Source organism: Podarcis pityusensis, assembly GCF_964106645.2.
Source record: "Podarcis pityusensis genome assembly, chromosome: 2".
Lineage (NCBI taxonomy): Eukaryota > Metazoa > Chordata > Lepidosauria > Squamata > Lacertidae > Podarcis > Podarcis pityusensis.
The window spans coordinates 31746052-31772459 of record NC_138029.1 but is presented as its reverse complement, the minus strand read 5'-3'; the positions used below and the strand labels follow the sequence as shown (position 1 = coordinate 31772459).

General features: G+C 47.3%; 1 protein-coding gene and 1 long non-coding RNA gene across 5 annotated transcripts; one reads left to right on the top strand and one right to left on the bottom strand.

Annotated features, from left to right (window-relative positions):
* Nucleotides 1–1686: 1686 nt before the first annotated feature.
* On the top strand, nt 1687–25858 carry TMC8 (transmembrane channel like 8). 4 transcript variants are annotated; one of them, XM_080993788.1, is made up of 17 exons: nt 1687–1980; nt 4358–4459; nt 6411–6571; nt 7200–7348; nt 8241–8393; nt 8522–8601; nt 9071–9210; nt 15441–15588; nt 16843–17013; nt 17325–17473; nt 19483–19606; nt 20290–20387; nt 21377–21560; nt 23341–23471; nt 23568–23723; nt 24630–24708; nt 24859–25858. In XM_080993788.1, exons 3-17 carry the CDS (start codon nt 6423–6425, stop codon nt 24919–24921), a joined length of 1974 nt encoding a protein of 657 aa, XP_080849914.1. In that variant the 5' UTR covers nt 1687–1980; nt 4358–4459; nt 6411–6422; the 3' UTR covers nt 24922–25858. The 4 variants fall into 4 exon arrangements, with proteins under 4 accessions (XP_080849914.1, XP_080849913.1, XP_080849916.1 ...); XM_080993787.1 differs by lacking the exon at nt 4358–4459 and having other exon boundaries at nt 1688–1980; XM_080993790.1 differs by lacking the exons at nt 1687–1980; nt 4358–4459 and adding an exon at nt 4076–4095.
* LOC308470733 lies at nt 4168–6400 on the bottom strand. The gene is made up of 2 exons (XR_013982611.1): nt 6305–6400; nt 4168–4287 (listed from the first exon to the last, which is right to left on the bottom strand). It is a non-coding gene; the product is annotated as an uncharacterized lncRNA (long non-coding RNA).
* Nucleotides 25859–26408: the final 550 nt, after the last annotated feature.

The following is a 26408-nucleotide window of genomic DNA, read 5'->3' as shown; positions in this document are numbered from 1 at the left end:
CTCCTTGCGCCCTCTATCTTTCCCAACATCAGGGTCTTTTCCAGGGAGTCTTCTCTTCTCATGAGGTGGCCAAAGTATTGGAGCCTCAGCTTCACGATCTGTCCTTCCAGTGAGCACTCAGGGCTGATTTCCTTCAGAATGGAGAGGTTTGATCTTCTTGCAGTCCATGGGACTCTCAAGAGTCTCCTCCAGCACCATAATTCAAAAGCATCAATTCTTCGGCGATCAGCCTTCTTTATGGTCCAGCTCTCACTTCCATACATCACTACTGGGAAAACCATGGCTTTTACTATACGGACCTTTGTTGGCAAGGTGATGTCTCTGCTTTTTAAGATGTTGTCTAGGTTTGCCATCGCCTTTCTCCCAAGGAGCAGGCGTCTTTTAATTTCGTGACTGCTGTCACCATCCGCAGTGATCATGGAGCCCAAGAAAGTAAAATCTCTCACTGTTGTTAGGAAACCCCTATTCCCCTCAAAGAGCTACAATTTCCAGAATTCACTGGGTAAAGGGAGTGATTGTTAAACCCCTCTCGGAATTGTAGCTTTGTGAGGGAAATAGGGTTCTCCTATCAACTTAGCATCCTTAACTTCCCAGGATGCTTAAAGCAGCATGATACCATACCCTCCAACATTTCTCCAATGAAAATAGGGACGTCCCATTCCACAGTGGTAATTTTACTATTTATACCCCACACATCTTACTAGGTTGCCCCAGCCACTCTGGGTAGCTTCTAACATATAAAAAAAATAATAAAACATTAAACTTTTTTTTAAAAAAGCTTCCCTATACTGGATTGCCTATGGCTCGGGGACTGAATAACTCCATACCCTCCAACATTTCTCCAATGAAAATAGGGACATCCTAAGGAAAAGTAGGACATTCCTGGATCAAATCAGTAACTGGGATGACTTATCTGAAACAGGGTTGTCCCTGGAAAATAGGGACACATGGAAGGTCTGTGATACTGCTTTAGATGTAAAGTTCAGATGGGGTCTGAGTTGCCTAAAAGGAAGGTTTCTGCATAGCTACACTTTACAGGAAACTTCGCTCTACGTATGCTTGCCTCACTAACAGGATATGATACACTGCAACCTATATCAGATTTATACTAAAGTAACAAGCTTCTATTTCCCCAAAGAATCTTGGGAACTGTAGTTTGGTGAGACAGCACTAACAACTCTGTCAAATAACCTATTCTCCCTCAGGACTATTCCCAGGATTCCCTGGGAAGAGGAAATGTCTGTTGAACCATTTTAAAGCTGAAATCTTACATTTGCTAACCTAGGAGTAAACCCCATTGAACTCAGAGGGATCTCCTTCCAAGTAAACGTATTTATGACTGCGTTGTGCATCTGCAAGCTTAGAACTGCTGCATCAGCCCTCTCAACCTGTGGCTCTGCAGCGTGTTGCTGGACTCCAACTCCCATCAGCCCCAGCCAACATGACTAATGGTCAGGAGCGATGGGAGTAGTAGTCCAATAACATCTGGAGGGCCACAGGTTCCCTATCCCTGATGTAAACAAAATGCTGATTCCCAGGGAAACTTGAGGGGATGGGGAATGGTAGAAAGGGGGAAGAAAGTGGAATTATACTTCAAATAAGCTTTTTAAATACAGTAATGGAAAATAAGCAGTTCTAACATAGCATTGGCCTGGCAGTTTAAAAGAACTATAAAAAGAAATGCAAAAATTTATTCATCTCTATCATCTCCAACAAGTGTAATCTACCAAGTGCAACGTATGAACCCAACACGGTGACTTGGTGCGATACAGGAAATTGCGTCTTCCTGTCACATGGGCTTGCCACTAGCATCTCCACAGATAAGCAAGCAAAAACCCACAGCTAGGATGAAGACGCTGTACTTCCGTTTGGTTCTCTAATCCACAGGAGAGCTGTATCGCCAGAACTGTACTTCAGGTTGACTGGATTTGGTGTGGTGCTGTAGTGGTGATACATGATAAGAAGCTAAAAGGACGAGGGGTGAGTTGCTTCCTTTTTCAGAGGCCGCATGCAACACCATACATTTAAAATAAAAAAATTCCTTCCTGTAGCACCTTAAAGACCAACTAAGTTAGTTCTTGGTATAAGCTTTCGTGTGCATGCACACTTCTTCAGATACACTGAAACAGAAGTTACCAGATCCTTCTATATATTGAGAAGGTGGGGAGGGGTATTACTTAGAAGGGTGGTGGGAATCGGAGATTGGCAGATAGCTGAGATGAGCCTGTTGACGACTCTTAACGACTGTAATAGGTCTTACAGGAAAAGGCAAGGGGTGAGAAGGTGAGAAATGGCTTAGTCATGTATAATGAGATAAGAATCCTATGTCTCTGTTCAGACCAGGTTTCTCCATTGTTTTAAGTTTGGTAATGAGTTGTAATTCAGCAGCTTCTCTTTCCAGTCTATTTCTGAAATTCCTTTGTAGTAAAACAGCTACTTTGAGATCTTGTATAGAATGTCCTGGGAGATTGAAGTGTTCTCCTACTGGTTTCTCTGTTTTGTGATTCTTGATGTCAGATTTATGTCCGTTTATTCTTTGGCGTAAGGTTTGGCCTGTTTGTCCAATATAGAGAGCTGAAGGACACTGTTGGCATTTGATGGCATACACAATGTTAGACGATGAGCAATTAAATAGTCCCGAGATGGTATGTGTGATGTTGTTGGGGCCAGTAATGGTGTTGTCCGGGTGTATGTGGCAGCAAAGTTGGCATCTGGGTTTATTGCAGGCTCTGGTGCCAGTGTCCGTGTTAAGTCTGGTTATAGTATTATTGTGGGTTAGGAGTTGTTTAAGATTGGGTGGCTGTCTGTAGGCAATGAAAGGTCTTCCTCCCAGAGCTTGAGAAAGAGAACTGTCATTGTCCAGGAGAGGTTGTAGATCTCTGATGATGCGTTGAACTGTTTTAACTTGGGAGCTGTATGTGATGACTAGTGGAGTTCTGTTATTTTCTTTTTTGGGTCTGTCTTGCAGCAAGTTCTCTCTGGGTATCAGTCTGGCTCTGTTGATCTGTTGTCTAACTTCATCTGCTGGGTATTTTAGTTCTGAGAAGGTTTGCTGTAGATCTCTTAGGTGAGAGTCTCTGTCTGTAGAATTGGAACAGATGCGGCTGTAACGTAGTGCCTGGCTATATACAATGGACTGTTTGGTATGTTTGGGATGGTAGCTAGAGGCATGTAGATATGTTTGTCGGTCAGTTGGTTTACGGTATAAGGTGGTGTCTATGTGTCCATCCTGTATTTTTATGGTAGTGTCCAAAAAATGTATTTCTTGCATAGATTGATTCATTGTAAGGTTGATTGTGGGGTGAAAATCATTGAATTTCTGGTGAAAGGTGTCCAGGGTCTGTTGACCATGTGTCCAGATGATAAAAATATCGTCAATGTATCGTAGGTACAAGAGAGGTTTGAGTGGGTAGGAGTTTAGGAAACGTTGTTCTAAATCTGCCATGAAGATGTTGGCATACTGTGGGGCCATGCGGGTGCCCATTGCTGTGCCGCTGATCTGAAGGAACAGGTCATCACCGAATTTGAAGTTGTTGTGGGTAAGGACAAATTGGCAGAGTTTGGTGGCAAGGTCCGCTGTGGTTTTATCTGAAATGGTGTTCCTTATAGCTTGTAAACCATCGTTGTGTGGGATGTTGGTATACAGAGATTCCACGTCCATAGTAGCTAGTATAGTATTGTTGGGAAGATTATTTAAAGATTGTATTTTCCTCAGAAAATCTGTGGTGTCACGTACATAGCTGGGAGCACTGATGGCATATGGTTTCAGAACAGAGTCCATATAACCGGAGACACCCACTGTAATAGTGCCAATACCTGAAATGATGGGGCGTCCTGGATTTCCTGGTTTGTGTATTTTAGGTAGAAGATAGAAAGTTCCTGGTCGAGGTTCTGCTGGTGTGTTGGTGAGGATCTGTTCTTGGATGTGTGGGGGAATTTTTTTATTTCGACTATGGCAGACCAACACGGCTACCCATCTGTAACATACATTTAAAGCACATTTAAAGCACATGACTTGCCCCAAAGCATCCTGGGAATGGTATGGTGGAAACTGTAGCTTGTCAAGGGGTGTTGAGAATTGCAGCTCTATGAAGGGTGAACTATAGTTCCCAGGATTTTGGGGGGGAAGTCTTGTGCTTGTGTATGGTGTGTATACATGCAAGGGTACAAAGTGAATGTGTAGCCTTTATTTCAGCAGGAATAGCACAGACAGGGGTGAACAGTTGTTCTTCTGTGCCCAACTGACCCACATAGATGTGTGAAAATCCTGTGAGAGGGAACAACCACCTAGGGAAAGAACAGAAAGTAAAATTAAGTGCCAGTGATACTGTTTTCTCTCTCTTCCATTTCCTCTCAGTGGTGGTGACTCAGCAGACAGCTGACCTGAGGACTGGGGCTGTCTGTGTAAACTGGAACGTGAACAGAACTGCACCCAATAGCTTCAAATTGGCTCTAACTTGTGTGCATTGTTTATCACAACACAGGATTAGGATAACAGTAAACTGAAGTAAACAGTAAACAGTAAACGGCCTCGGCCCAGTATACCTGAAGGAGCGTCTCCACCCCCATTGTTCAGCCCGGAAGCTGAGGTCCAGCGCCGAGGGCCTTCTGGCGGTTCCCTCATTGCGAGAAGCAAAGCTACAGGGAACCAGGCAGAGGGCCTTCTCAGTAGTGGCGCCCGCCCTGTGGAACGCCCTCCCATCAGATGTCAAAGCGATAAATAACTACCTGACATTCAGAAGAAATCTTAAGGCAGCCCTGTTCAGGGAAGTTTTTAATGTATGATATTTTAGTGTATTTTTGGTTTCTATGGAAGCCGCCCAGAGTGGCTGGGGAAACCCAGCCAGATGGGCAGGGTATAAATAAATTATTATTATTATTATTATTATTATTATTATTATTATTATTATTAATATTGATGCTGCCTTTCTAGAGTTGCACTCTAGGAAAGAGGCATCAATATCTCTTAAAAGCAATATTAACTTAGCATGTTGTACCCCGCCATACTAAAATTTGCCCCATCTTTTTTTAAAAAATGGGCTGTGATATGTTTTTAGGAGGCTGTTCAAGATTCTGTGGTTGTTTATTTAAATGCTTCACCACAATATGCACCTTTAAATGTGAAACAGTCATTTTATCATTTTACTGGCAGATGTTGAAATCCTAATTTACTTTAGCTATCTTCCCAATTTCCAGTCAAACATGAAGCGGAACAAATTAGAATTTAGGCTGTGGTTGCGGCCTAAAAGGCAGTCATGGTACATTAGGAGTGTTGTGTGGTATTTTTTTGTGGTCTGCAGTTAACAGATACATTCAAATTATAATGGAGGTATCAGGTATTCAGGCTGAGGGATAATTTTTTAGTTCAGACCTGAGAGCTAAATTCAGCCTTCCAGGCCTCTCTTTATGGCCCCTGGTATTCTTCCTAGGCCATATTCTTCACCAACCCTGCTCTGCATCCCCCTAGGGTTTTTGCATGGCTCGGAAAGTGTCCTTGAATAGAGAAAATATTGTTTGTTTGCCTGGATAGAGAGATGTGCATCTGTATGTAGAAGCCTTTGAGTTTTGTGTGGCTGGAATGCAGCCTACTATATAAAGGCAAAGCTGTGTGCACATTACCATTTACTCTGGCACTGGTGCGCTTCCACCGCTGGTGTTTGAAGCCGTCCATGTACAGATGTTGGCCACAATCGACATCTATCCTGTAGTTCAGGCATAGGCAAACTCAGCCCTCCAGATGTTTTGAGATTACAATTCCCATCATCCCTGACCACTGGTCCTGTTAGCTAGGCATGATGGGAGTTGTAGTCCCAAAACATCTGGAGGGCCGAGTTTACCTATGCTTACTGTAGTTTCTTGAGAAATATTGCTGTTGGATGCATTTCCCCTCAAACCAGCTTCTATCTGATTTGAAAACGTAAGCCACATTCTCAACAAATTGTATTCATTTGGTTATAATTTGTTTTAAAATTATGGAAAATCAATAAAATAATTTGTCAAAAAGAGAGAGAGAAAACGTAAGCCACATTCACTTCACAGTTGAGCTGAGGTGAGTGCATTTAAGACTTCCACTGCGCATGCACAGATGACAGCTTCATGAATAGGAGTTTGGGGTGGTGGTAGCTGCGGTCACAAGGGAAACAAATAAAGTAATGTTCTGTGGGTGAAGACATGCCTGCTCCCTCTCTGGTGTGCAAATGTGACTTAAAATGCAGCAAGGGGGAAACAACCTCACTGCTTTATAAGCCTCTGATTTGTACATAGCCCAAGAGTCACATCTACTTTTGCCTCTGGCCCTGCTCACCTTCCGTCCTCCAGAGGGTTCTGACCTCAGGCTGAAAAAGGTGTCCCACATCTGGTTTATTCTGTGCCCAGATCCTCACACCTTAACACATGCACACTTGTTTCAGGGATCTCAAGCGATGGATGGCACCCCGGTCCTGAGGCACAGACTTGCCCAGCACGATGCTCTCTCTGATTCCAGCACAGAAGACTCCTTGGAGGAGCTGGGTAGTCAGGAGTTGCTGCTCAGGGACTTGCCCTGCTCCATGAAGGAGAAGCGCCTCCTCAGGTCTGGAGCAAGGTCACATGGGAAAACATATTTAGTATGTAATTGATTGTAATTGTGCAGACTGGTTGCTAAAACCACGCAGTACTTGGCAAGAAAAGGCACACAATTTTTGTTCCCCCTTCCCTTCCTTCCCACAACAGAGCTGGTTTGTTTCTACTTTAGATAGATTGCTTTAACCCAACGAAGTGGTGTAAAAACCTGTGGATTTTTGGTGGCCAACTATACAAAGGGAAGAGTCACAGTCATTGTTCCACTCACAGTTGCCCTTGGCCCTGCATACCAGCCCTGGGATGCCACTGCACAGAAGATTGCACATACAGGAATGTAGCCCCCCTGAACTGAAAAAGCTCCCCCATCCCACTGTAGCAGGTTCTGATATGGCACAGAAGCATCAAAGAAATACAGGTAATAAAATAAAGGATTAGTGGGGCTTGGCAGCGCAGAGGAACCTGCTGACTAAAAATAGAAGAGTATCAAAAGGGAGGCTTTGTCCCGGCGTGAGGCAGGTAAGTGCAGATATTCAACCGGAAGATGGGGTGGGACGTGTGGTCCTCTCCTAACCTCATCTCTCAAAGCTTCACTGATTCATAAGGCCCATTCTAAACTCAACCCATTCTCCCTTGCACAGGCAGCTGAGAGCATCCACAGGGAGAGATGTGTCCTGCTGGGTGGTCTGGAGACAGAGACAATCCAGGGCCCAGAAGCAGTTTCAAGAAGGAATCTGGAACCTTGTCAGGATCTTCCAGCTCTGGAAGCCTCCCCTGGATGAGATTGGAGGTAACAGTAGGAAATGGTTTTTCACCTTTAAAAGTTTGTCTACCCAAGGAATGTCTTTGGGGTATCAGTTTGGTCCAGTGGCAGCAAACAAGGTGGGCTACTTCTAAAGGGAAAATGGGTGGAATCAGAGGCAGATTTAGATGAGCACAACTGGTTCAGCCACACTAGGTGCAGAACCTCAGGGGCAACGCAGGGGACACTGCAATTATGCTTTAGAATGGAGTGCAAGAGGCTGGGGGTGCCAAATTTTGGCATTGCACAGGGCACCCCTGGTATTTGAAACCCAGGGTCCACCCCTTGCAGGACGTCAGATCAACAGCTGCACTTGAAGAAAATATAAAGTTCTCTCTGTGTTGAGAAGGGACTTGGTATTATAAATGGCAGGGGCTGCTGGTTATATATACTAAATACAACAACTGAACTACTGATAACCTATCTCTAACTGGTGTGAGGCAAGGGAGACCTCTGCAGGCTGGTTGACCACATGGTTTGTGGAGAACACAAATAAATCTTGCTTTCCTCTAGTGGAGGGTAACCACGGAGTTGTGGATTTGTTGTGTACATTAGGAAGGGGAGGCAGTTTGCAGTTCTTTCTCCTAAAGAAACTACCCACTTTGGTTATTATCCTCTTTGATATGTGTGAACAGTTTCAAAATGCAAGATAACCTCTGCTTGACTGGCACTGAAGTAGACACAGCAGGCGGAATCCCCTGTCAGACCAGATAGGAACCAGCCACAGTTAGCAATACTACATGTGAATGAAGAAAGGGCTGTGGATCTGGGACAGAAATTATTGTGTGTGTCACTTTCATCCTCCCCATCCCCTCTGATGCCTGTCTGCTTGCCTTCCTGTGTTTCCCACTTTTGCTATCCTCTTCAACATACTGTACAGGGAACTTTGGTCCTGGCATCCAGTCCTACTTTACCTTCCTGAGGTTCCTGCTCTTCATCAACTTCCTGGCTGTGTTGCTGGCCACAGGCTTCATACTGTTGCCTGTTATCATTTCTCAAAATACAACGATATTTCCTACAGGTCTGAGTGCAGGTGAGTCTCTGCTGGTACTTCCAAGAGCATTTGTGCTTTCCCCAACATCCCATCTGGATTAGATCCTATACTGACATCTAAGTGTCAGAGTGTCTAGTGCTATAAAGCTACCCAGTCTTTTCCCCCAGATCCTGAATGCATAAAGTACAGCAGTAACGTCAGTTATCGATCTGCCTGGCAACGATTCCAAGATATCTTCACCGGGGAGGTGAGTCTGCTGGAAATAGAGACTGGAGTTTACTGTGCTGGAGAGGAGAGGCTGATGGAGGGGCAAATGCTGCCTAAGCAAGTGGTTATAGATGGAGTGAAGAAGAATGGACAAAAATGGAGCAGTTGGGAAGACAAATATAGCTTGGAGTTGAGCAGGAAGGACAATGTTGGATTAATGGGTGATGGTTCTTATCCAAACTTTGTACTCACTGCCTTCTATGATTCAGACTTAGAAAGTCCTTAGAAAAGTATTATGGCAGTGGACAGGAAGCAGTGGCCCTCCACTGTTGTTGGGCAGTGACTCCAAGAGGCCCAGCTAGCATGGTCAATCAGTGGTTAGAGGTAAGAGGAGTTGGAGTCCTGCAAACAGCTGAAGGACCCACAGGTCCCATGCTCCTCTGTTATGAGTTGGGTTAATCTGCAAGCATAAAGCTGGCTTGTAATTTCCTCTTATGTTCCATCCTTAGGGCTCTCTGGAGTATTCGTACCTGTTTTATGGTGCTTATCATGTGACACAGGATAGCAAGAACCACTACAATGTACACTTAGCATACCTGCTTAGCATCCTGGGATACTTCTTTGCCTGCCTCATTTGGATCCTCCGGCGGTAAGGGCCCTGATGATGGCTGAGACCCAGGCCTTTCTAGGCTTGACAGCAGGGGTTTGGAAAAGGGAGCAGGAGAGAAGCAAGGAATTGCAGGGCAAGGGAGTGGATTCATGAATAGGGATTTACATACACCATGGCTTATGCTGACCCACTTAAAATGCTGACTCTTTCCTTGTAGTAATTCAGTAGGTTGTTGTTGTTGTTTAGTTGTGTTATGTACTGAGTTGAATAGGATCCAAACTGTAGCAGTCTGATTGGTCCTAGAACAATAGGATCCAAAAGGCAGCAGTCTGATTGGTCCTAGAACAATAGGATTCAGAATGCAGCAGTCTGATTGGTCCTAGAACAATGCAGCAGTATGATTGGTTGGCAGGAACCACCCAATCCTGCTCCAGATAGAAGTGAATCCACAACCTGATTGGCTTACAGTAGAATTCCAGAATTAGCCAATCATGTGCAGCCCATTGTGTAAATAATGTATATAAAGCAGATACTGTGAGGGGACATTTATTCATTCCTCCTCACCACTATGAGCTGAATAAAGAGCATGAAATCACTTTGCGACTCTGAGTATATTTCACTGGCGACGAGGATGGGATCCCGCTGAGCTGACTGCCACACACAGCACCGCAGCACCGCCAACTGCCGCACCGCTGCCTCGCACCGTGTATCCAGGCTTCAGCTCCGGGGCACAAGGAACTCAGAATGGCAGCCAACAGCAGCTTCTCACCATTCAACCCAGCATCTGGAGACTGGGAAGCGTACGCCTCCCGTTTCACCTTCCTCCTAGAAGCCAAAGGGGTCACCGACGAAGAAGACGCCAAGAAGAGGGCGATATTCTTCAGCGTCTGCGGAGAGGAGACGTTTGAAATCGCCCGGGCTCTCCTTGCGCCTGAAGACGTCGCTACTGTTCCATACAAAACAATAATGGAACAGCTGAAGGGGCACTTTTCGCCGCAGCCCTCAGTGGTGGCTCGTCGAAATGCCTTCTACGCAAAGCGGCAAGCCCCTGGGGAAACCATAACTGGGTTTGTGACCTCTCTCCGCCAAGCCGCCCGGTTCTGCAACTTCTCAGAGCTGGAGAACATGCTTCGTGACCGCCTCGTCGGTGGCCTGAAGGATGAGAAGCTGCAACGACGCCTCTACGCTAAGAAGGACCTAACGTTCCAGGTCGCTCTGGAGGAGGCCCTGGCAACAGAAGCTGCCGAGAGGTCGACCCAAGAGGCACGGCCGAGCCTGCCATCCCAACCGAGGGTCCACCATGAAGACCTCACCGACGACTCAGGATCCGACAGGGAGGAGGTGCACCGAGTACAGCAGCGCACTCAAGCAGCGCACAGACCACAGCTGCCTCGACGAGAAGGAGGGAACTGCGCAAGCTGCGGGGAGAGTCACGAGAGGAGGACCTGCCGTTTCCGCAACGCAGAGTGCAGGCAGTGCAGAAAATCGGGACACATCGCCCGGGTGTGTCGGGCTCGGCCCACCCGACACCAGGCATCAGATGACCAATCCAAGAGCCCCAGGTCCCGGGGCCCAACGCACCAAGGCAACTCGACGGAGCTCACGGACTTCCAGGTATACCAGTTGCCCCACCCCAACGTAGAGAAAATTTATGTAGAGGTACAGATAGAGGGGGCCCCATGCCGCATGGAGCTTGACACGGGTTCAACTCTATCCATAATCTCGGCAAGGACCTTAAGGAAACTGTGTCCCACTGGGGGTCCCAAACTCAGGCCGGCCCCATTCACCCTCCGGGACTTCCAGAAACGTAAGGTCCCCACAATGGGGGTGGGGACCTTCAGGGTGCAATACCGAGGGCGGACGCGGCAACTGGACTTGCTTGTGGTCAAGGGCCCCTACATTAGCTTACTGGGATTGGCATGGTTTGGACCACTGGGGCTAGCTGTCACCGGGGTGAACCACACTAGCTTACAAGTGGACGTGGACGCCATATGCAAGGAATTTCCAGGGGTTTTCGATGGGAAATTGGGACAGTATACGGGCCCCCCCATTGCGCTACAGCTTGACCCCGCAGTACGACCGGTCAGGCTCAAGGCCCGCCGGGTCCCGTTCGCCTTGAAACCCCGTATAGACGAGGAATTGGACCGACTCGTAGAGCAAGGAGTGCTGGAGCCGGTGCCTAATGCTCCCTGGGAAACCCCAATCGTCACACCCGTCAAGCCTAATGGTTCGGTCCGCATCTGCGCAGACTACAAATGTACCATAAACAAGGCCCTCACGGCCCACGCATACCCAGTGCCAGTGGTCAGCCATGTCCTTGCCACCCTGGCTGGGTCGAAAATTTTTGGCAAGCTGGACTTGGCCCAAGCATATCAACAGCTGCCAGTAGATGAGGCCACAGCAGAGGCACAGACGATTGTGACGCACAGAGGAGCGTTCAGGGTAAAGCGGCTGCAATTCGGTGTCAGCGTGGCACCAGGCATATTCCAGAATATAATGGACTCTCTCCTTAAAGGGATTCCTGGCGTCACCCCCTTCTTCGATGATGTGTTGATTGCCGGCCCCACACCAGAGGAGTTTGAGGACCGCCTCCGCACCGTTCTGCACCGTTTCCAGACGGCGGGTCTCAAGGTGAAGCGGGAAAAATGTCTACTAGGAGTGCCTCAGGTGGACTTTCTGGGATTTATGGTGGACGCAGAAGGGGTCCACCCGACTGGGGACAAGGTACGGGCCATTTGTGATGCCCCAGCGCCCAAGAGCAAGACTGAACTTCAGGCCTTCTTGGGACTATTGAACTTTTACCATTCCTTCCTTCCCCACAAGGCGGCGGTAGCGGAGCCCCTACACAGACTCCTGGACAAGCGGGCCCCTTGGGTGTGGGGCCAGCGCCAGGAGGCCGCATTCCAGGCAGTCAAGGACTTGCTTGTCTCAAACTCGGTCTTGGCACACTTCGACGAGAGGCTGCCGGTGGTGCTAGCATGCGACGCCTCACCCTATGGCATTGGAGCTGTCCTGGGGCACCAACTCCCGGATGGAAGAGAGGTACCGGTGGCGTACTTTTCCCAGACACTCAACACAACCGAGCGGAACTACTCGCAAATCGACAAGGAGGGTCTGGCAATCGTAAAGGGAGTAAAAAAATTCCATGATTTCTTGTACGGGCGGCCCTTCACCGTGGTGACTGACCACAAGCCGTTGCTTGGCTTGTTTGCCCCCGAAAAGCAGACCCCCCAAGTGCTGTCTCCTCGCGTCCTCAGGTGGTCAATTTTCCTTGCCAGCTACCAGTATGCACTGATTCACCGACCTGGGAAGGCGATGGGCCATGCGGACGCCCTCAGCAGGCTACCACTACCGGAAACAGGCCCTGACCCAGCACCTGCACAAGAGGTTATGAGCCTGGAGCTGCTTCCCGACCGCCCCATTCAGGCACAAGAAGTTGCACACCATTCCAAGAAAGATAGGGTCATCTCCCGGGTCCTGGACTGGGTGTGGAGGGGATGGCCCAGCAGCAGCCCCGGGCCAGAATTCGCCGGCTACACAACCCGCAAACATGAACTGTCGGCCCACAAGGGGTGCCTGTTATGGGGAAGCAGAGTCGTTGTTCCCCAGCCCCTCTGCAAAAGGGTCCTCACAGCCCTACACGAGACACATCCAGGGGTAGTAAGAATGAAGGCCCTTGCCAGGAGTTATGTGTGGTGGCCGGGGATCGATGGAGAGATAGAGGCCTGGGTCAAACACTGCCAGGCCTGCCAAGAATCCCGCCCAGACCCCCCAAGGGCCCCAGTCCAGTCCTGGGAGTCCGCCCGAGCACCATGGTCACGCCTGCATGTGGATTTCGCTGGCCCCTTTCAGGGGAAAACATTCTTCATAGTGGTGGACTCCTACACCAAATGGCTGGAAGTCGCACTGGTACCGTCCACTTCCACGTCCGCAGCCATCCGGGTACTACGCAGGCTGTTTGCAACCCACGGGCTCCCTGACACTCTCGTCTCAGACAACGGGACTGCATTTACGTCAGGAGAATTCCAAACCTTCACAGCGCAGAACGCCATCCGCCACATCCGTTCGGCGCCGTTCCACCCTGCCACCAATGGCCAAGCAGAACGCATGGTGCGGACCACCAAGGACACCCTTCGCCGCATGACGCAAGGGGACTGGGAGTACCGCCTTGCCACATTCCTTCTAGCACAGCACAGCACCCCCAGCTCAACGACTGGCCGGAGCCCCGCTGAACTACTAATGGGTCGGCGCCTTGCAATCAGATTGGACCGCCTTCACCCCGATAGAGCTCAGGATGAGGTAGTGGTGGGGGAAGGCAGGAACCCCCGGACCTTCGAGGCCCAGGACCCAGTGTACGCAAAGAATTTTGGGGCAGGCCCAGCATGGGTACCCGCCACAATCACCAGGGTCACTGGCCCCGTGTCGTACGAGGTGCTAACGGATGGGGGGCAATGCTGGCGCCGCCACTGCGACCAGATACGGCGACGATTCCCGGGAGAAAACCAGGAGGAGGACAGGTCAGAGGAGTCCCAAGGGAACAGCGGGGCAGTGAGGCCCATAGAGCAGGAGGGGCCAGCAGGAGAGGCAGAATCAGTAAATACAGAGAGGACCCGTGAGGCCGAAAGGACACCGGAACCAGAACCACGACTGAGCGAGCCGGTTGCACCAGACCAAACAGCCGCATCACAGCCAGCATCCTTGGAACACGAGCCAGAACCCGGAGCCCGGACCAGGGAACACCCCAGGCCACAACGCACACGTAGGCCGCCGGCATACCTTGAGGACTATGAATGCGACCTCCCGGGCAGGACTGGAACTTAGAGGGGAGGGGTGTTATGTACTGAGTTGAATAGGATCCAAACTGTAGCAGTCTGATTGGTCCTAGAACAATAGGATCCAAAAGGCAGCAGTCTGATTGGTCCTAGAACAATAGGATTCAGAATGCAGCAGTCTGATTGGTCCTAGAACAATGCAGCAGTATGATTGGTTGGCAGGAACCACCCAATCCTGCTCCAGATAGAAGTGAATCCACAACCTGATTGGCTTACAGTAGAATTCCAGAATTAGCCAATCATGTGCAGCCCATTGTGTAAATAATGTATATAAAGCAGATACTGTGAGGGGACATTTATTCATTCCTCCTCACCACTATGAGCTGAATAAAGAGCATGAAATCACTTTGCGACTCTGAGTATATTTCAAGTTGTTTAGTCGTGTCCGACTCTTCGTGACCCCATGGACCAGAGCACGCCAGGCACTCCTGTCTTCCACTGCCTCCCGCAGTTTGGTCAAACTCATGCTAGTAGCTTCGAGAACACTGTCCAACCATCTCGTCCTCTGTCGTCCCCTTCTCCTTGTGCCCTCCATCTTTCCCAACATCAGGGTCTTTTCCAGGGAGTCTTCTCTTCTCATGAGGTGGCCAAAGTATTGGAGCCTCAGCTTCACGATCTGTCCTTCCAGTGAACACTCAGGGCTGATTTCATTCAGAATTGAATTCAGTAGGTTATATACTCCCATATCTCACATACAGTCAGAATAACATTTCTCTAACCCAAGGATGGGGAGCCTGTGGTCCTCCAAGTGTTACTGAACTTCATTGTCCCCATTGGAAGCTGTAATTCAGCAACATCTGGAGGGTTGCAAGTTCCCCAACTTCTGCTCTAACCTATTCCTGGCATGTTCAAATTCCTTGGGAATGGAAATTATACACTTTCTGTTGGGAGCATATCCCCGTGCCCAATTGGGCAAAAATCTATTCTTCTTCCTTCTTCACTCCCTACCTTTTCTCCAATAAGTCTAGCATTTATTCATGTTACAACAACATTCTGTGTGTTGAGATCCTGCCATAGTACATCAGCTCAGTCTTCTTGAGACTCTGCATCCCTAACTCATTCCCATCGAATTTTCCTACTGTTCCCAGAAAACATTCCTACTCTGAAGCATCACTAGGTAATCCTCCTCCAGTGGACCAAGCTAATGTTCCTAAACTGTTGCATCTTTTCTGCTTTCATCACCCCCTGCAACTGTTTTGCACACTTTCACATCATACCATATATCCCTGTGCAGACTTGCAATCTCCTTCTTTCTAGAAACTGGGTATTACTCCCATGTTGATTCACATATCTTGGGCTGGACCCGCTGCAGTGACACAGTGGAACTTCTTATGCAACACACTGAGTTCTATATACTGCTCAGGGCAAAGGAATTAATTTGCTAGGAGAAAAGTCTTGCTTGCCTGTGACAATCTTCACTCCTATTCCAATATTCAGGATTGTAGCCAGCATGGCCCGGTGGCAGATGCTGCGGTGGGAATTCAAACCATGTGTCAGTGCCAGGATCTTCACAGAGTGGGATTTCTGCATCCAAAGCCCAGAGGCAGCCACCCTCAAACAGAGGAATATTTACAATCACCTAAAGGTACATGAAAATTGCCTATATGGTTTCATGATAATTTGCTCATGTCCTCAAAAGTCCCACCGCTTTCACTACATCATCCTTTCAAGTATGTATACACATCCATTCATTTAAAAAATATTTAACCTCAGCCATTGCCTAAATTTGGCTGAACTGAAAAAGCAAACAAACCAGGGTTGAATCCAATGTTGCACAAGCGGCGTTCTGCTTGCATAATGAGGCTTCCTTTTCTTGTCCTCCCACTGTGTACCCCCCCCCCCAAATCTGCTCTGGAAGGTCTCCCAACCCTCTGGAGCTGATTTTGAGGGGAGAGGAAGAGGAAGTTCTGTTGCATGCATAGAAGTCTATTGCACAAGTGGAGCTACAGAATTTGATACAGGCGCCATTATTTTCTTTTCTTCAGGCCCTGTGTCACTTCCTTGCTTATTTCACTTGCAAGTCAGGCAGCAGCAATTAACAATACCTGTCTTGGGTGAAAGCAAAGAGAACAAGCATTGTGGGTGTTATGTATTGAAGTTCTAAACCTGGCCACCAGGGGTATTGTGTACAGTACAGTGGTACCTCGGGTTACATACGCTTCAGGTTACAGTCTCCGCTAACCCAGAAATAGTACCTCGGGTTAAGAACTTTGCTTCAGGATGAGCACAGAAATCGTGCTCCGGCGGCAGCGGGAGGCCCCATTAGCTAAAGTGGTGCTTCAGGTTAAGATCAGTTTCAGGTTAAGAACGGACCTCCGGAATGAATTAAGTACTTAACCCGAGGTAACACTGTATATAGTTTTCACTCAGGTCCACGTCAGTTAATTTAGGCGGGAAACCTTGGGCTGTTATTGTTACAATGTTGACAGCCGGCTGCCTATAAAAGCAGGCTGGCTGAGCTGTTCAGTTCAGTTCCAGCTTACTATAAAGAACTACTTGGAGACATCTCTGTGTCGTCTGATATGTCCACCCACTATTTAATAGTAGGGGCAACAAGCAAAGGGAAACAGGAATCATACCCTTTAATTCCTGTTCCCACCTCAAAGGACATTTCCCAAGGCAACAAGGGATTGCTTTGCTTTGTTTCAGTCATTCTTTCTAGCCTCAGATTATTATGTCTCTTCTGTACTCAAGGTGTTATGGCTTTCCTGGGCCGTGCATGCCTACTAGATTGGCTGGGTCTTCCCTCTCCTTTGCATGCTGAAGCCTGGAAGCAAACCTCTCCTCTGCATGCTCAACTGCACAAATAGCAAGTGACCAACTTGGTTTCTCTTCACAGATAGACCTAGCGGAGCAGATCCGGCATCTGCAGAACCAACAGCGCACACGGAAGCAGCTTGTTAAGCTCTACCTGCTACGCCTGCTGATCAATGGTGTCATCTTGCTGCTGACAGGGGCTGCTTTCTACTGTATCTATGCAGCCACTGAGTTTTCCCAGGGGCACAGTCAAGTAGGACAACCCTTCATCCCTTGCCAGGGTCAGAGTGGGGCTGTGGGTGGCTGTACCTCAATCCAGAACTCAGCTGTGTGCTCTTGGAGAACGGCTGCTGCAGCTGGACCAGGAATCTGGGCTAGGCTAGGCTTAGGGATTAAGCCTGACATGCAGTAAACAGAAGGTACTGCTCTGAAAATTCAGTAAGTTTGGTGGTCCTGACTTTTTGCACTGTGTTTTGGTACTGAGTGGTCAGGAAAGATTCCTCTGTGTTTTGATTCTAGGCACAAATGTGCCTCCCCATAACAAATCCATCTCTGTACTCCCAGAAAAATGCTGCCAGCCTTGATGTACTGAGCCAGTACCTGCCACCAGTGGTCATCTCCATAGTGAATGTCATCCTGCCTTTACTTTTTCATGTCTTGACCCAGTTGGAAGGCTATTCTCCTAATACTGAAGTCAACCTCACCCTAGTCAGGTAGGTGTTTTCATCTTGGTGGGGAACCTGGGGCAGATATATTTTCTGTGGTATAAGGAGTTTGCAGGCCTTAAATTACTTTGAGCAGCAAGCAGAGTTTTTTATGCTTTGTTTTAGTTTTGCTATTCTCTCTTTCTAAGTTGGGAAGCACTAGTTGCTCCAGTCGGTCATCAAGCCCAATATCCTTTATTGTAAATATGGCAGTGAAAGTATGAGGGAAGAAGCAGAACAATCAAGAAGGGATTGATACCCCTTACAATGGCACAATGATTCAAGGGGGCAAACGGGAATGCAGTAAAATCAATACTTCCCGAGACAGGCGGATGCCGACAGCAACAATATATACTTTTAAAATGTGTATTTTATCGATTCCCATTGACAAATAGTAAACACAAAGAAAACTTGAGGAATGCAGTTCAAAAAAGATTATTATATTTTCAGGGGAAATGCTGTCATGTAATGTATGTGTTTATGAACATCATCAATGCATTTCTAATATACCTTAGTTCTTTTACTGTCAAAATTCCCCATTCCTTTGTCTTCCTAAAATAATAGGATAGTGGTTGACTAAATTGTGCTCAGAGTGAACCCTTTGAAATAAATGGCTCATTTATTTAAATAGATATACACTGAGTAAAACTTTTTTTTTTATAAGATATTTATTAGGTTTTTTGAAATATTACAGTAAAGATGAAAAAGAAAAGAGAAAAATACAAAATAAAAACAGTTAAAAACACACATATTTCCAGTTACTTATTTTCCTTTAGCTTGTTTCCCGGACCTCCTCGTACCTCCCTTTTTTGTATTCCACTTCAATTTATTGGTTCAGCAAATCCTTACCATTAGATTTTAACCCATTTATAACCCTTTTTTCATATTCTCTTAAAGCATTACAGCTAGAAACCACTTAATTACTATCCAACATCATTCTATCATTCATTAATTTTACAATATTTCTGTAAATGGTCTTTAAATTTCTTCCAATCTTCTTCCACCGACTCTTCTCCCTGGTCTCGGATTCTGCCAGTCATTTCTGCCAATTCCATATAGTCCATCACCTTCATCTGCCATTCTTCCAAAGTGGGTAGATCTTGTGTCTTCCAATACTTTGCAATAAGTATTCTTGCTGCTGTTGTAGCATACATAAAAAAAGTTCTGTCCTTCTTTGACACCAATTGGCCGACAATGCCCAGAAGAAAGGCCTCTGGTTTCTTCAAGAAGGTATATTTAAATACCTTTTTCAGTTCATTATATATCATTTCCCAGAAAGCCTTAATCCTTGGGCACGTCCACCAAAGGTGAAAGAATGTACCTTCAGTTTCTTTACATTTCCAGCATTTATTATCGGGCAAATGATAGATTTTTGCAAGCTTGACTGGGGTCATGTACCACCTGTATATCATTTTCATAATAGTCTCTCTTAAGGCATTACATGCCGTAAACTTCATACCTGTGGTCCATAACTGTTCCCAGTCAGCAAACATAATATTATGTCCAACATCTTGTGCCCATTTAGTCATCGCAGATTTCACCGTTTCATCCTGAGTATTCCATTTCAACAGCAAGTTATACATTCTTGACAAATTTTTAGTTTTGGGTTCTAACAGTTCTGTTTCTAATTTTGATTTTTCCACCTGGAAGCCAATTTTCTTACACTGAGTAAAACTTAGTTGAATGCCACCCATAATAATTATGATTATAATGCCATAACCCAAAGAACAACCAAATATCTACAGATTTAAGATATGCAATGCAGCAGCTGTTCTAAAAATATATTGTGGAATGTTAAAAAGATCCAGATCTTTCAGAAGTTTTGAAGTGCAAAGTGCATCAGGACCAAACAACTCCCCACTTTAGGGACAGATGTGTGGAGGAGTGTGTGGTAAGATGGATATTTGGATCCATTCATGGTCAGGTGGTAATCTGAAGCACTGGCTTATATGGTAGGATTAGTGGGGTGGAAACCAAGTGTAAGGTGCAGGCCCAATCTCTCTTGTGGTCTCTTGCAGGTGTGTAATCCTGAAACTGTCCAGCCTGGGAATGTTCATGTTCTTCTTGGGACGCAGAGTGCTATGCATAGGGAGCGGCAGTGCTCCTCAGTGCCACCAGTGCGGTTACAACAAACTCTATCAGGTGACATGGATGGGATATTTCAGCTGGACTTTTCCTGTTTAGAGCAAATGTGGCCCAGACATAATGTGTTCGGGTATTAAGTTTTCTAAAGCAAGGTATGATTAGCCTCCAAGGCAAAGAGCTAGTTAGCCTTGACTTGGGGCAGTGACAAAAGTATACTTCACCTTTAAGCACCCAGCTGCGTAACTTGGTTTTCAATTTCTAGAATGGCTCTTCGGCTGTCTAGACATCTTTGAGTATTCCTTTTCCTGCGTGTCGTATTTTCTTTTGTCTGCGTGTCGATGTATCATTTTTCACTTATTTTGTAGATTCCCACTCCCACCCCCGCCCCCACCCCGCCAACGCACACCTTGTTTGATCCCAATTCCAGCAATGAGGAAAGCTTGGTTGATCATTAGCAATTAAAGTCCGCCAGTTTTGGGGTTATTAATGTGTTAGAAATTTGCAACTTTTACAACAATTCTCCATACATTCTATTACCTATATAACATTGTATTGTGCATGCTTAATGTGAACTTAGCTTTTTCTTTTTCTTTTTTGCACTTAACACCATATACTTACGATATACTATGGTTATAATAATGTGCCTGACATGTCTAGGATTCCTTTCCCCCCTTCTCTTTCTTTTTTCCTTCCATATACTCATCATAAGACATTTATCTCTCTCCTGATTGTGCATGCAGTGCTGGGAAACCCACATTGGACAAGAGATGTACAAGATGACCCTCTTCAGTTTCTTGACCACCTTGGGATCTGCTTTCCTTATCAGCCTGCCCCGGAGGTGAGGCAAGAGATCATAACTAATACTAGTGCCCCTACTCTCCTAGTTTCCTTGATAAGAATCAAGGCCTAACCCAGGACTTTTCCATACTTACCTTTTGCCCACTCTTTCCAGGCACAGGTCTGCACTCTAAAGCTCTGTGTCTGAGCACACCTTTTTTGTTCCAGAGCTTTCCCTGTGAAATCTTTAAAGCTGTATCGGAGCAAATGGCTTTCCGTGGATTGTCGTGTGCTCCAACTGAGCTTTAAAGAGTGGGTTTTCCTGGGAAAGCTTGAACAAAAAAAGGGGGTGCTTGGATGCAGAGCTTTAAAGTGCAGACAGTCCCTGGAAAGCATGGAGGGAATTTAAGTGTGGTTAAGCCCTCATTCAGCCTTTTCTTTCCACAAATGGACAGACCACTCCTTCCTTGGGAAAGTATTATGTATGGCAGGGATAGCCAACATTGTTAGACCATAACTCTCATTGTCGCTGACCACCGGCTAGATTGGCTGGAGGTGATAGGAACTGGAGCCAAAAAACACACCTACCCAAAAGGCACCACATTGACTACCCCTGATCTACAGGTATTTTTATCTCATCTTCCTGCCTCCCAGTAGTGATGCCAGGTGGTCCAGTTGCAGGGTAGCTGTCATTGGGCAGATGCATGCTTTGCATCCAAAGCATATTCAACACACATGATCTCCCCCAAAGAATCCTGGGAACTGTACTTTGTTAAGGATGCTGGAAATGGTAGCTATGTGAGGGGAAAGTTCACTTCTTTGGGCGAAGTCATATGCTTTAAATGTGCGGATTCGCCCATTGTATCATTGTTGACTGCAGGGTGCTTTTAGTAAGGGAGAATAAGCATATGTGCTCCCTATGCAAAAGAGGCAGACTTCAGTAGCATGATACCCAGCTGCAGTTATTGGAAGAGGCTATGCCCGCGGCCTCTGAATTAATTCTCTTTCTCTCTCTCTCTCTCTCTCTCTCTCTCTCTCTCTCTCTCTCAGACTGATTGCTAAGCATTCCTCCTGTGGACTGGCTCAGTGGCTTGGCAAAGAAGAGTTCCTGGTGCCTCACAATGTACTGGATATTGTAGCAGCTCAAACAGTCATATGGATCGGGATTTTCTTCTGCCCACTTCTGCCTTTGCTTGCCTGTGTCTTTGTCTTCTTCACATTCTATATAAAAAAGGTCAGTGGCATGCTGTCATTGGACCTGGGGGGACTAGGCTAGTCATTGGACCTGGGGGGACTAGGCTAGTCCCCTGGTGCCTCATTCCCAAAGCCTGGGAAGCTTCTGCCCGGCTTAGAGAAGGAGGCGCGATGTTCATGGGCGTGACATCAGCCCCACCCCCAATCACCCTTGCAAGCTGGTGTCTCTCGCCCTAACTGTTCCCCTATGAAAAAATTCACTGCACGCTATTGAAAAAGGTAAAGGTTGTGTATACATGTATGTGTGGGTGTTTGAGAGTACACACAAAGAGTACCTATCATGCCCATCATGATGTGGGTTGTGGATCCGGCCCTATTTTGAGCCCCTCATCCTCTTGGCTTGTACTGTGCCAGGGAAGATTGCCATGATCCTGGCTAAGGGACTGTGGAGGAGTTTGGGAGTTACAAACTCTCAAACCAGAGAAATTGCTGGTAGCAACAAGCAACCCACACAGGAAGAGGCGGAGGGTAAGGAACTTGCTTTTCTGAACTCACCTCTCTTGGAGGCAGTCCCACCCAGACTCAGATCTTCACTTTGGTGGTTACTGACCTCATCCTGCCCACAGCTGTTGCTAGCATGTATGCATTTGAAGCCATTGAACCTGGCAGGTTGGGTGCAACCTGGCCCTAGGTACTGTGAACACCTGGGCTGCATATAAATCATAATTTAAAGCACTCCCACAAAAAAGTAATCATGCTGCATATAAATCATAATTTAAAGCACCCCCACAAAAAAGTAATCATGGTCACTGTCATTTCTTAAGTGTGCTGGGAATTGTAGTTGTGTGAGGGGTAAACTGCAGTTCCCATGATTCTTCAGGGGGTGTTTCAATATACCATATTTTTCGCTCTATAGGACGCACTTTTTCCCCTTCAAAAATGAAGGGGAAATGTGTGTGCATCCTATGGAGCGAAGACACCATAGCCCCGCGACCCTCTCCCGGCTGGAGAGGTGACGCGCGGCTATGGCAGGAGCCTCTATAGCTGCGTGTCACCTCCCCAGCCGGGAGAGCGCGCGCGGGGCTAAAGAAGCCATAGCCCCGCGACCCTCTCCCGGCTGGAGAGGTGACGCGCGGCTATGGCAGGAGCCTCTCCGCTGCGCCTTTCCGCTGCTCCCTGACCTGCTCTTTGGGGCTGGTGGTGGGCTTCCCCCCGCCAGCCCCAAAGAGCAGGTCGAAAGGAACCTGAAGCCTGGAGAGCGAGAGGGGTCAGTGCACACCGACCCCTCTCGCTCTCCAGGCTTCCAAGGTAGCCGCCTGAACGCACCTTAAACGGCACCTTGTTTTAGAGCGGGAAAACAAGAGGGGGAAAGTTCTCCCCCTCTCTGCGCAACGCCTCCTGCCGCTTCGCTGAAGGAGCGCTGGGCAGAGAGGTGGAGAATTTTTTTTTCTTGTTCTCCCCCCTCTAAAACAAAGTGCGTCCTATTGTCCGGTGCGTCCTATGGTGCGAAAAATACGGTATGTTTGTAGCTCTGATGTGAAGGCTTTAGCAATATATTTGAAAGTGGTATTGGAGCTGTTCGCCTTTGGGGACAAGGAGACACATATTTCGGGGGGACTGAAGTTGCTGGCTGAATCCCAGGAAGTATGGTATAAAACCAACTGCTTCCTAATGAAGGCCCTTCACTCTCTCTCTCCCAACCCCACCCCACCCCACCCCAAGGCAGTCATCCTTCTGCAAAGTCTCATGGGTTTTATATCTCTGGGAATGTGTGAGGGTTCAGGAGGCATGCTCACTCTGTCTCTTTTTCTCACCCACAGTATACCTTGTTTCAGAACTGCCAGCCTTCAACTCAGCTGTTTCGAGCATCCCGTTCTAAATTCCTCTTCCAGATCATGCTACTCTTAGGCCTTTTCCAGGCCTACGTCCCTCTGGGCTATGTCATCAGTAGGTGAGCTGAGAGGTGGGGAGCTAAAGGGTTGAGCATCTTAAGAGCACAGGGGTTGATGAAGTCTATATTCTGACAGTCATTCTTTTTTCCTCCCAGGGTCTCTCCATCCCAAGCTTGTGGGCTCTTTACTAACTATTCAACTCCATGGGAGGCAGTACCTAAGGCTTTGTCCCATTTACCCATGTCAACACAACGTACCTTGAGCTATGTGACATCCAATGTCTTTTGTTTCTTACTTCTGATGGTACTCAGGTGCGTACTTTGGGGGGGGGGACATGGATGGAGGAATACCAAAGGAGGGAGGGCTGGCCATATGTTGTTGAATTATTTGCAAGGCAAGCAACCTCCTTGTTTCTTGGCCTGGACCCTGTTAGAAAAGTGGTGTGTTACCGTCACTGGCCTTACCAGCCACAGAACAGCCTCCATGGCTCCTTTCAAGCTAAATCTGACTGTCTGCCTGACCACTCAGGGCCACTTGAGCAAGAGACCTGTCCTCTATAAACACTACTTCTTATCTTCTACTGCTTCACCCCAAAAGGAAGGTGGCTCAAGCACACCTCAGTGTTGGGTTATGATCACAGTGTGTAATTTCAATGGAAACTTTGCCACTAATGAAAAAGGAGTGTAGCTCTCCCCCCCCCCTTTTTAGTTAATGAAAGTCCCATAGTTCTGGCAAATGAAGAGTCACATTTGAAAAAATTACTGTACCAATATTTTAGGAAATGTCAGAGTCTTGGCAGGCCTCTGTGTAGCTGTGTATCCATTGAGTGGTCCGGAAGCAGATGCTGCAGCTGAACTAAGCAGGTGTGGAGCTGGTCAATCCCTTGTATGGGAGACCATTATAAGAGTCAAGTGATAAGGATGGAATTTTTTAATAGCATCAGCATCAGACATTTCCTAGCACACCTGACCATCACTTTGATGCCTTGATGTTATTAGCAGGAAAAAGAGGCTCCTGGTGAGTGACCCAACTACAAATGCTCTAAAACAGATTACTATTACTCAGTTTAACCTTGATTAAATTTAACCTAGCAGATGGTTTTGAACTCACCCAGCCTTTTGCAGGTGGCATCCTGTTTCCTTGTCTGGCCTGGTGTGTATGTGGGAACCAATATTCCACAAACAATTGGTGTGATGGCCTCTCTTTTTCTTCCATAGCCTCATCCTTACAGTGTACGTTTCTCAGGTGCAAGCAAACAGACACATCATTGAAAGGCTCAAGAGGCAACGTGTGCAGGTAAAGTGGTCCTGCAATGTTACAGAAGGATGCCAGATGGCGTGCAATAATCATGCACCTCTGGTAACCTGTGACTGTGTGATGATCTGTTCTCTGGCCCATGTAATGTTAGGTTATGTAACCTGTTTCTCTTTTTGCTCCTCTGTCCAGTGTGTCAAGGAGAAATGGTGTTTGGTGAGGAAGCTGGCTCAGCGGCTGGTGAAACAACTGTGAGTTCAGTTGCGGGGGGGAAAGGCCTCCCAGAGGATGAAAACTTCTGGTGGCAGGGCAACAGGCAGGAAAAAATGGTCTTGCTCCTGAGGAAAGCAAAGACCACAGAATGGTCAAAGCATATCTGGATTAAAGAAGCAAGAGAAGCCCCCGAGTGTGATTTGAACATTATATTCTGGAAGACCTCATTTTCCTGTGAACACAAGTTGGCTCATAGAACTACCCTATCATACCCTTTATCTTTTAGATAGGTACAATACCCACTTTTTCACTGTGCATATAGGTCCCTGGGATGTATGTTTGGTACCTAATATCATCTCTTCCCTGTGAGTTGCTGTACCTTATTTGGCCAACTTCATGTTAGAACAAGTTCCTGCCGGCCTGAAAATGTTTGGGGTAAAGAACAAGGTGTATGGCAAGGATATATACATCCTTATCATGCCAAGGTAAAGGTACCCCTGACCATTAGGTCCAGTAGCAGACGACTCTGGGGTTGCAGCACTCATCTCGCTTTACTGGTCGAGGGAGACGGTGTTTGTCCACAGACAGCTTCCGGGTCATGTGGCCAGCATGACCAAGCCACTTCTGGTGAACCAGAGCAGTGCACAGAAACGCTGTTTACCTTCCCGCCGGAGTGGTACCTATTTATCTACTTGCACATGACGTGCTTTCAAACTGCTAGGTTGGCAGGAGCTGGGACCGAGCAATGGGAGCTCACCCCGTCGCGGGGATTTGAACCGCCGACCTTCTGATCGGCAAGCCCTAGGCTCTGTGGTTTAGACCACAGCGCCACCCACGTCCAAAGTAATTCTAATTCAACAAAAAAATTAAACTGAGTATGTCACCAGTCCTCACTGAGGTGGATTGCTTACTAACTGGATCATGATCTTTTGGTATTGCAAAATAAAACAAATGCTTTGTCTAATAAATGTCAAGAGGGCATGGGTATATGAGTCGTGTGTTGTACACAATGTGGATCAGATTGACAATCACATGAAGAGTTCTGCATAACTTGGAAGCTTGCATAGTCCTAAGCCAACATACCTCAATCTGTCAAAACAGTGGTTTTCAACCAGTGTGCCCTGGGGTGCCTTGAATGATGGTCAGGGGTGCCATGGGCAACACTGCCCCTCTTTCCTTCACTCCCTCCTCTGATGCCCTCTCACATTGTGGCTGTTGGTTGCAGTAGGCCTGGCTACAAGCTCCCCAGGGGATTGGCGCCTCTGGGGCTGACCAGGGGGTGCTTCCCAGGCTCCTGTAGGGCAGTGTGAGGAGGCATCTCTCTTTAGGACAGGGGAGGCAGCTCAGAGACCGGGGTGGCAGCTGCGGCTTCCAGGAGGACTCCCAAGGAGAGGGGTGAAGAGAGGAGGCTGATGAAACACTCCAGAAGGGGTGGTGTTTGGAAAGGGGTGAGGGGCTGCCAGCTCTGCAGGAAAGGGGGACATAACTGGACATCTGAGCCCCACAGGGGTGCTGCAGAAAGAATGTAG

Excerpts from the sequence above, each read along its gene's own strand:
- TMC8 (XM_080993788.1), top strand. The coding sequence starts at position 6,423 with ATGGATGGCACCCCGGTCCTGAGGCACAGACTTGCCCAGCACGATGCT. Across the intron at positions 9,211-15,440 it reads CTCATTTGGATCCTCCGGCG|GATTGTAGCCAGCATGGCCC; the intron begins GTAAGGGCCCTG and ends TCCAATATTCAG. Across the intron at positions 21,561-23,340 it reads TCACATTCTATATAAAAAAG|TATACCTTGTTTCAGAACTG; the intron begins GTCAGTGGCATG and ends TCTCACCCACAG.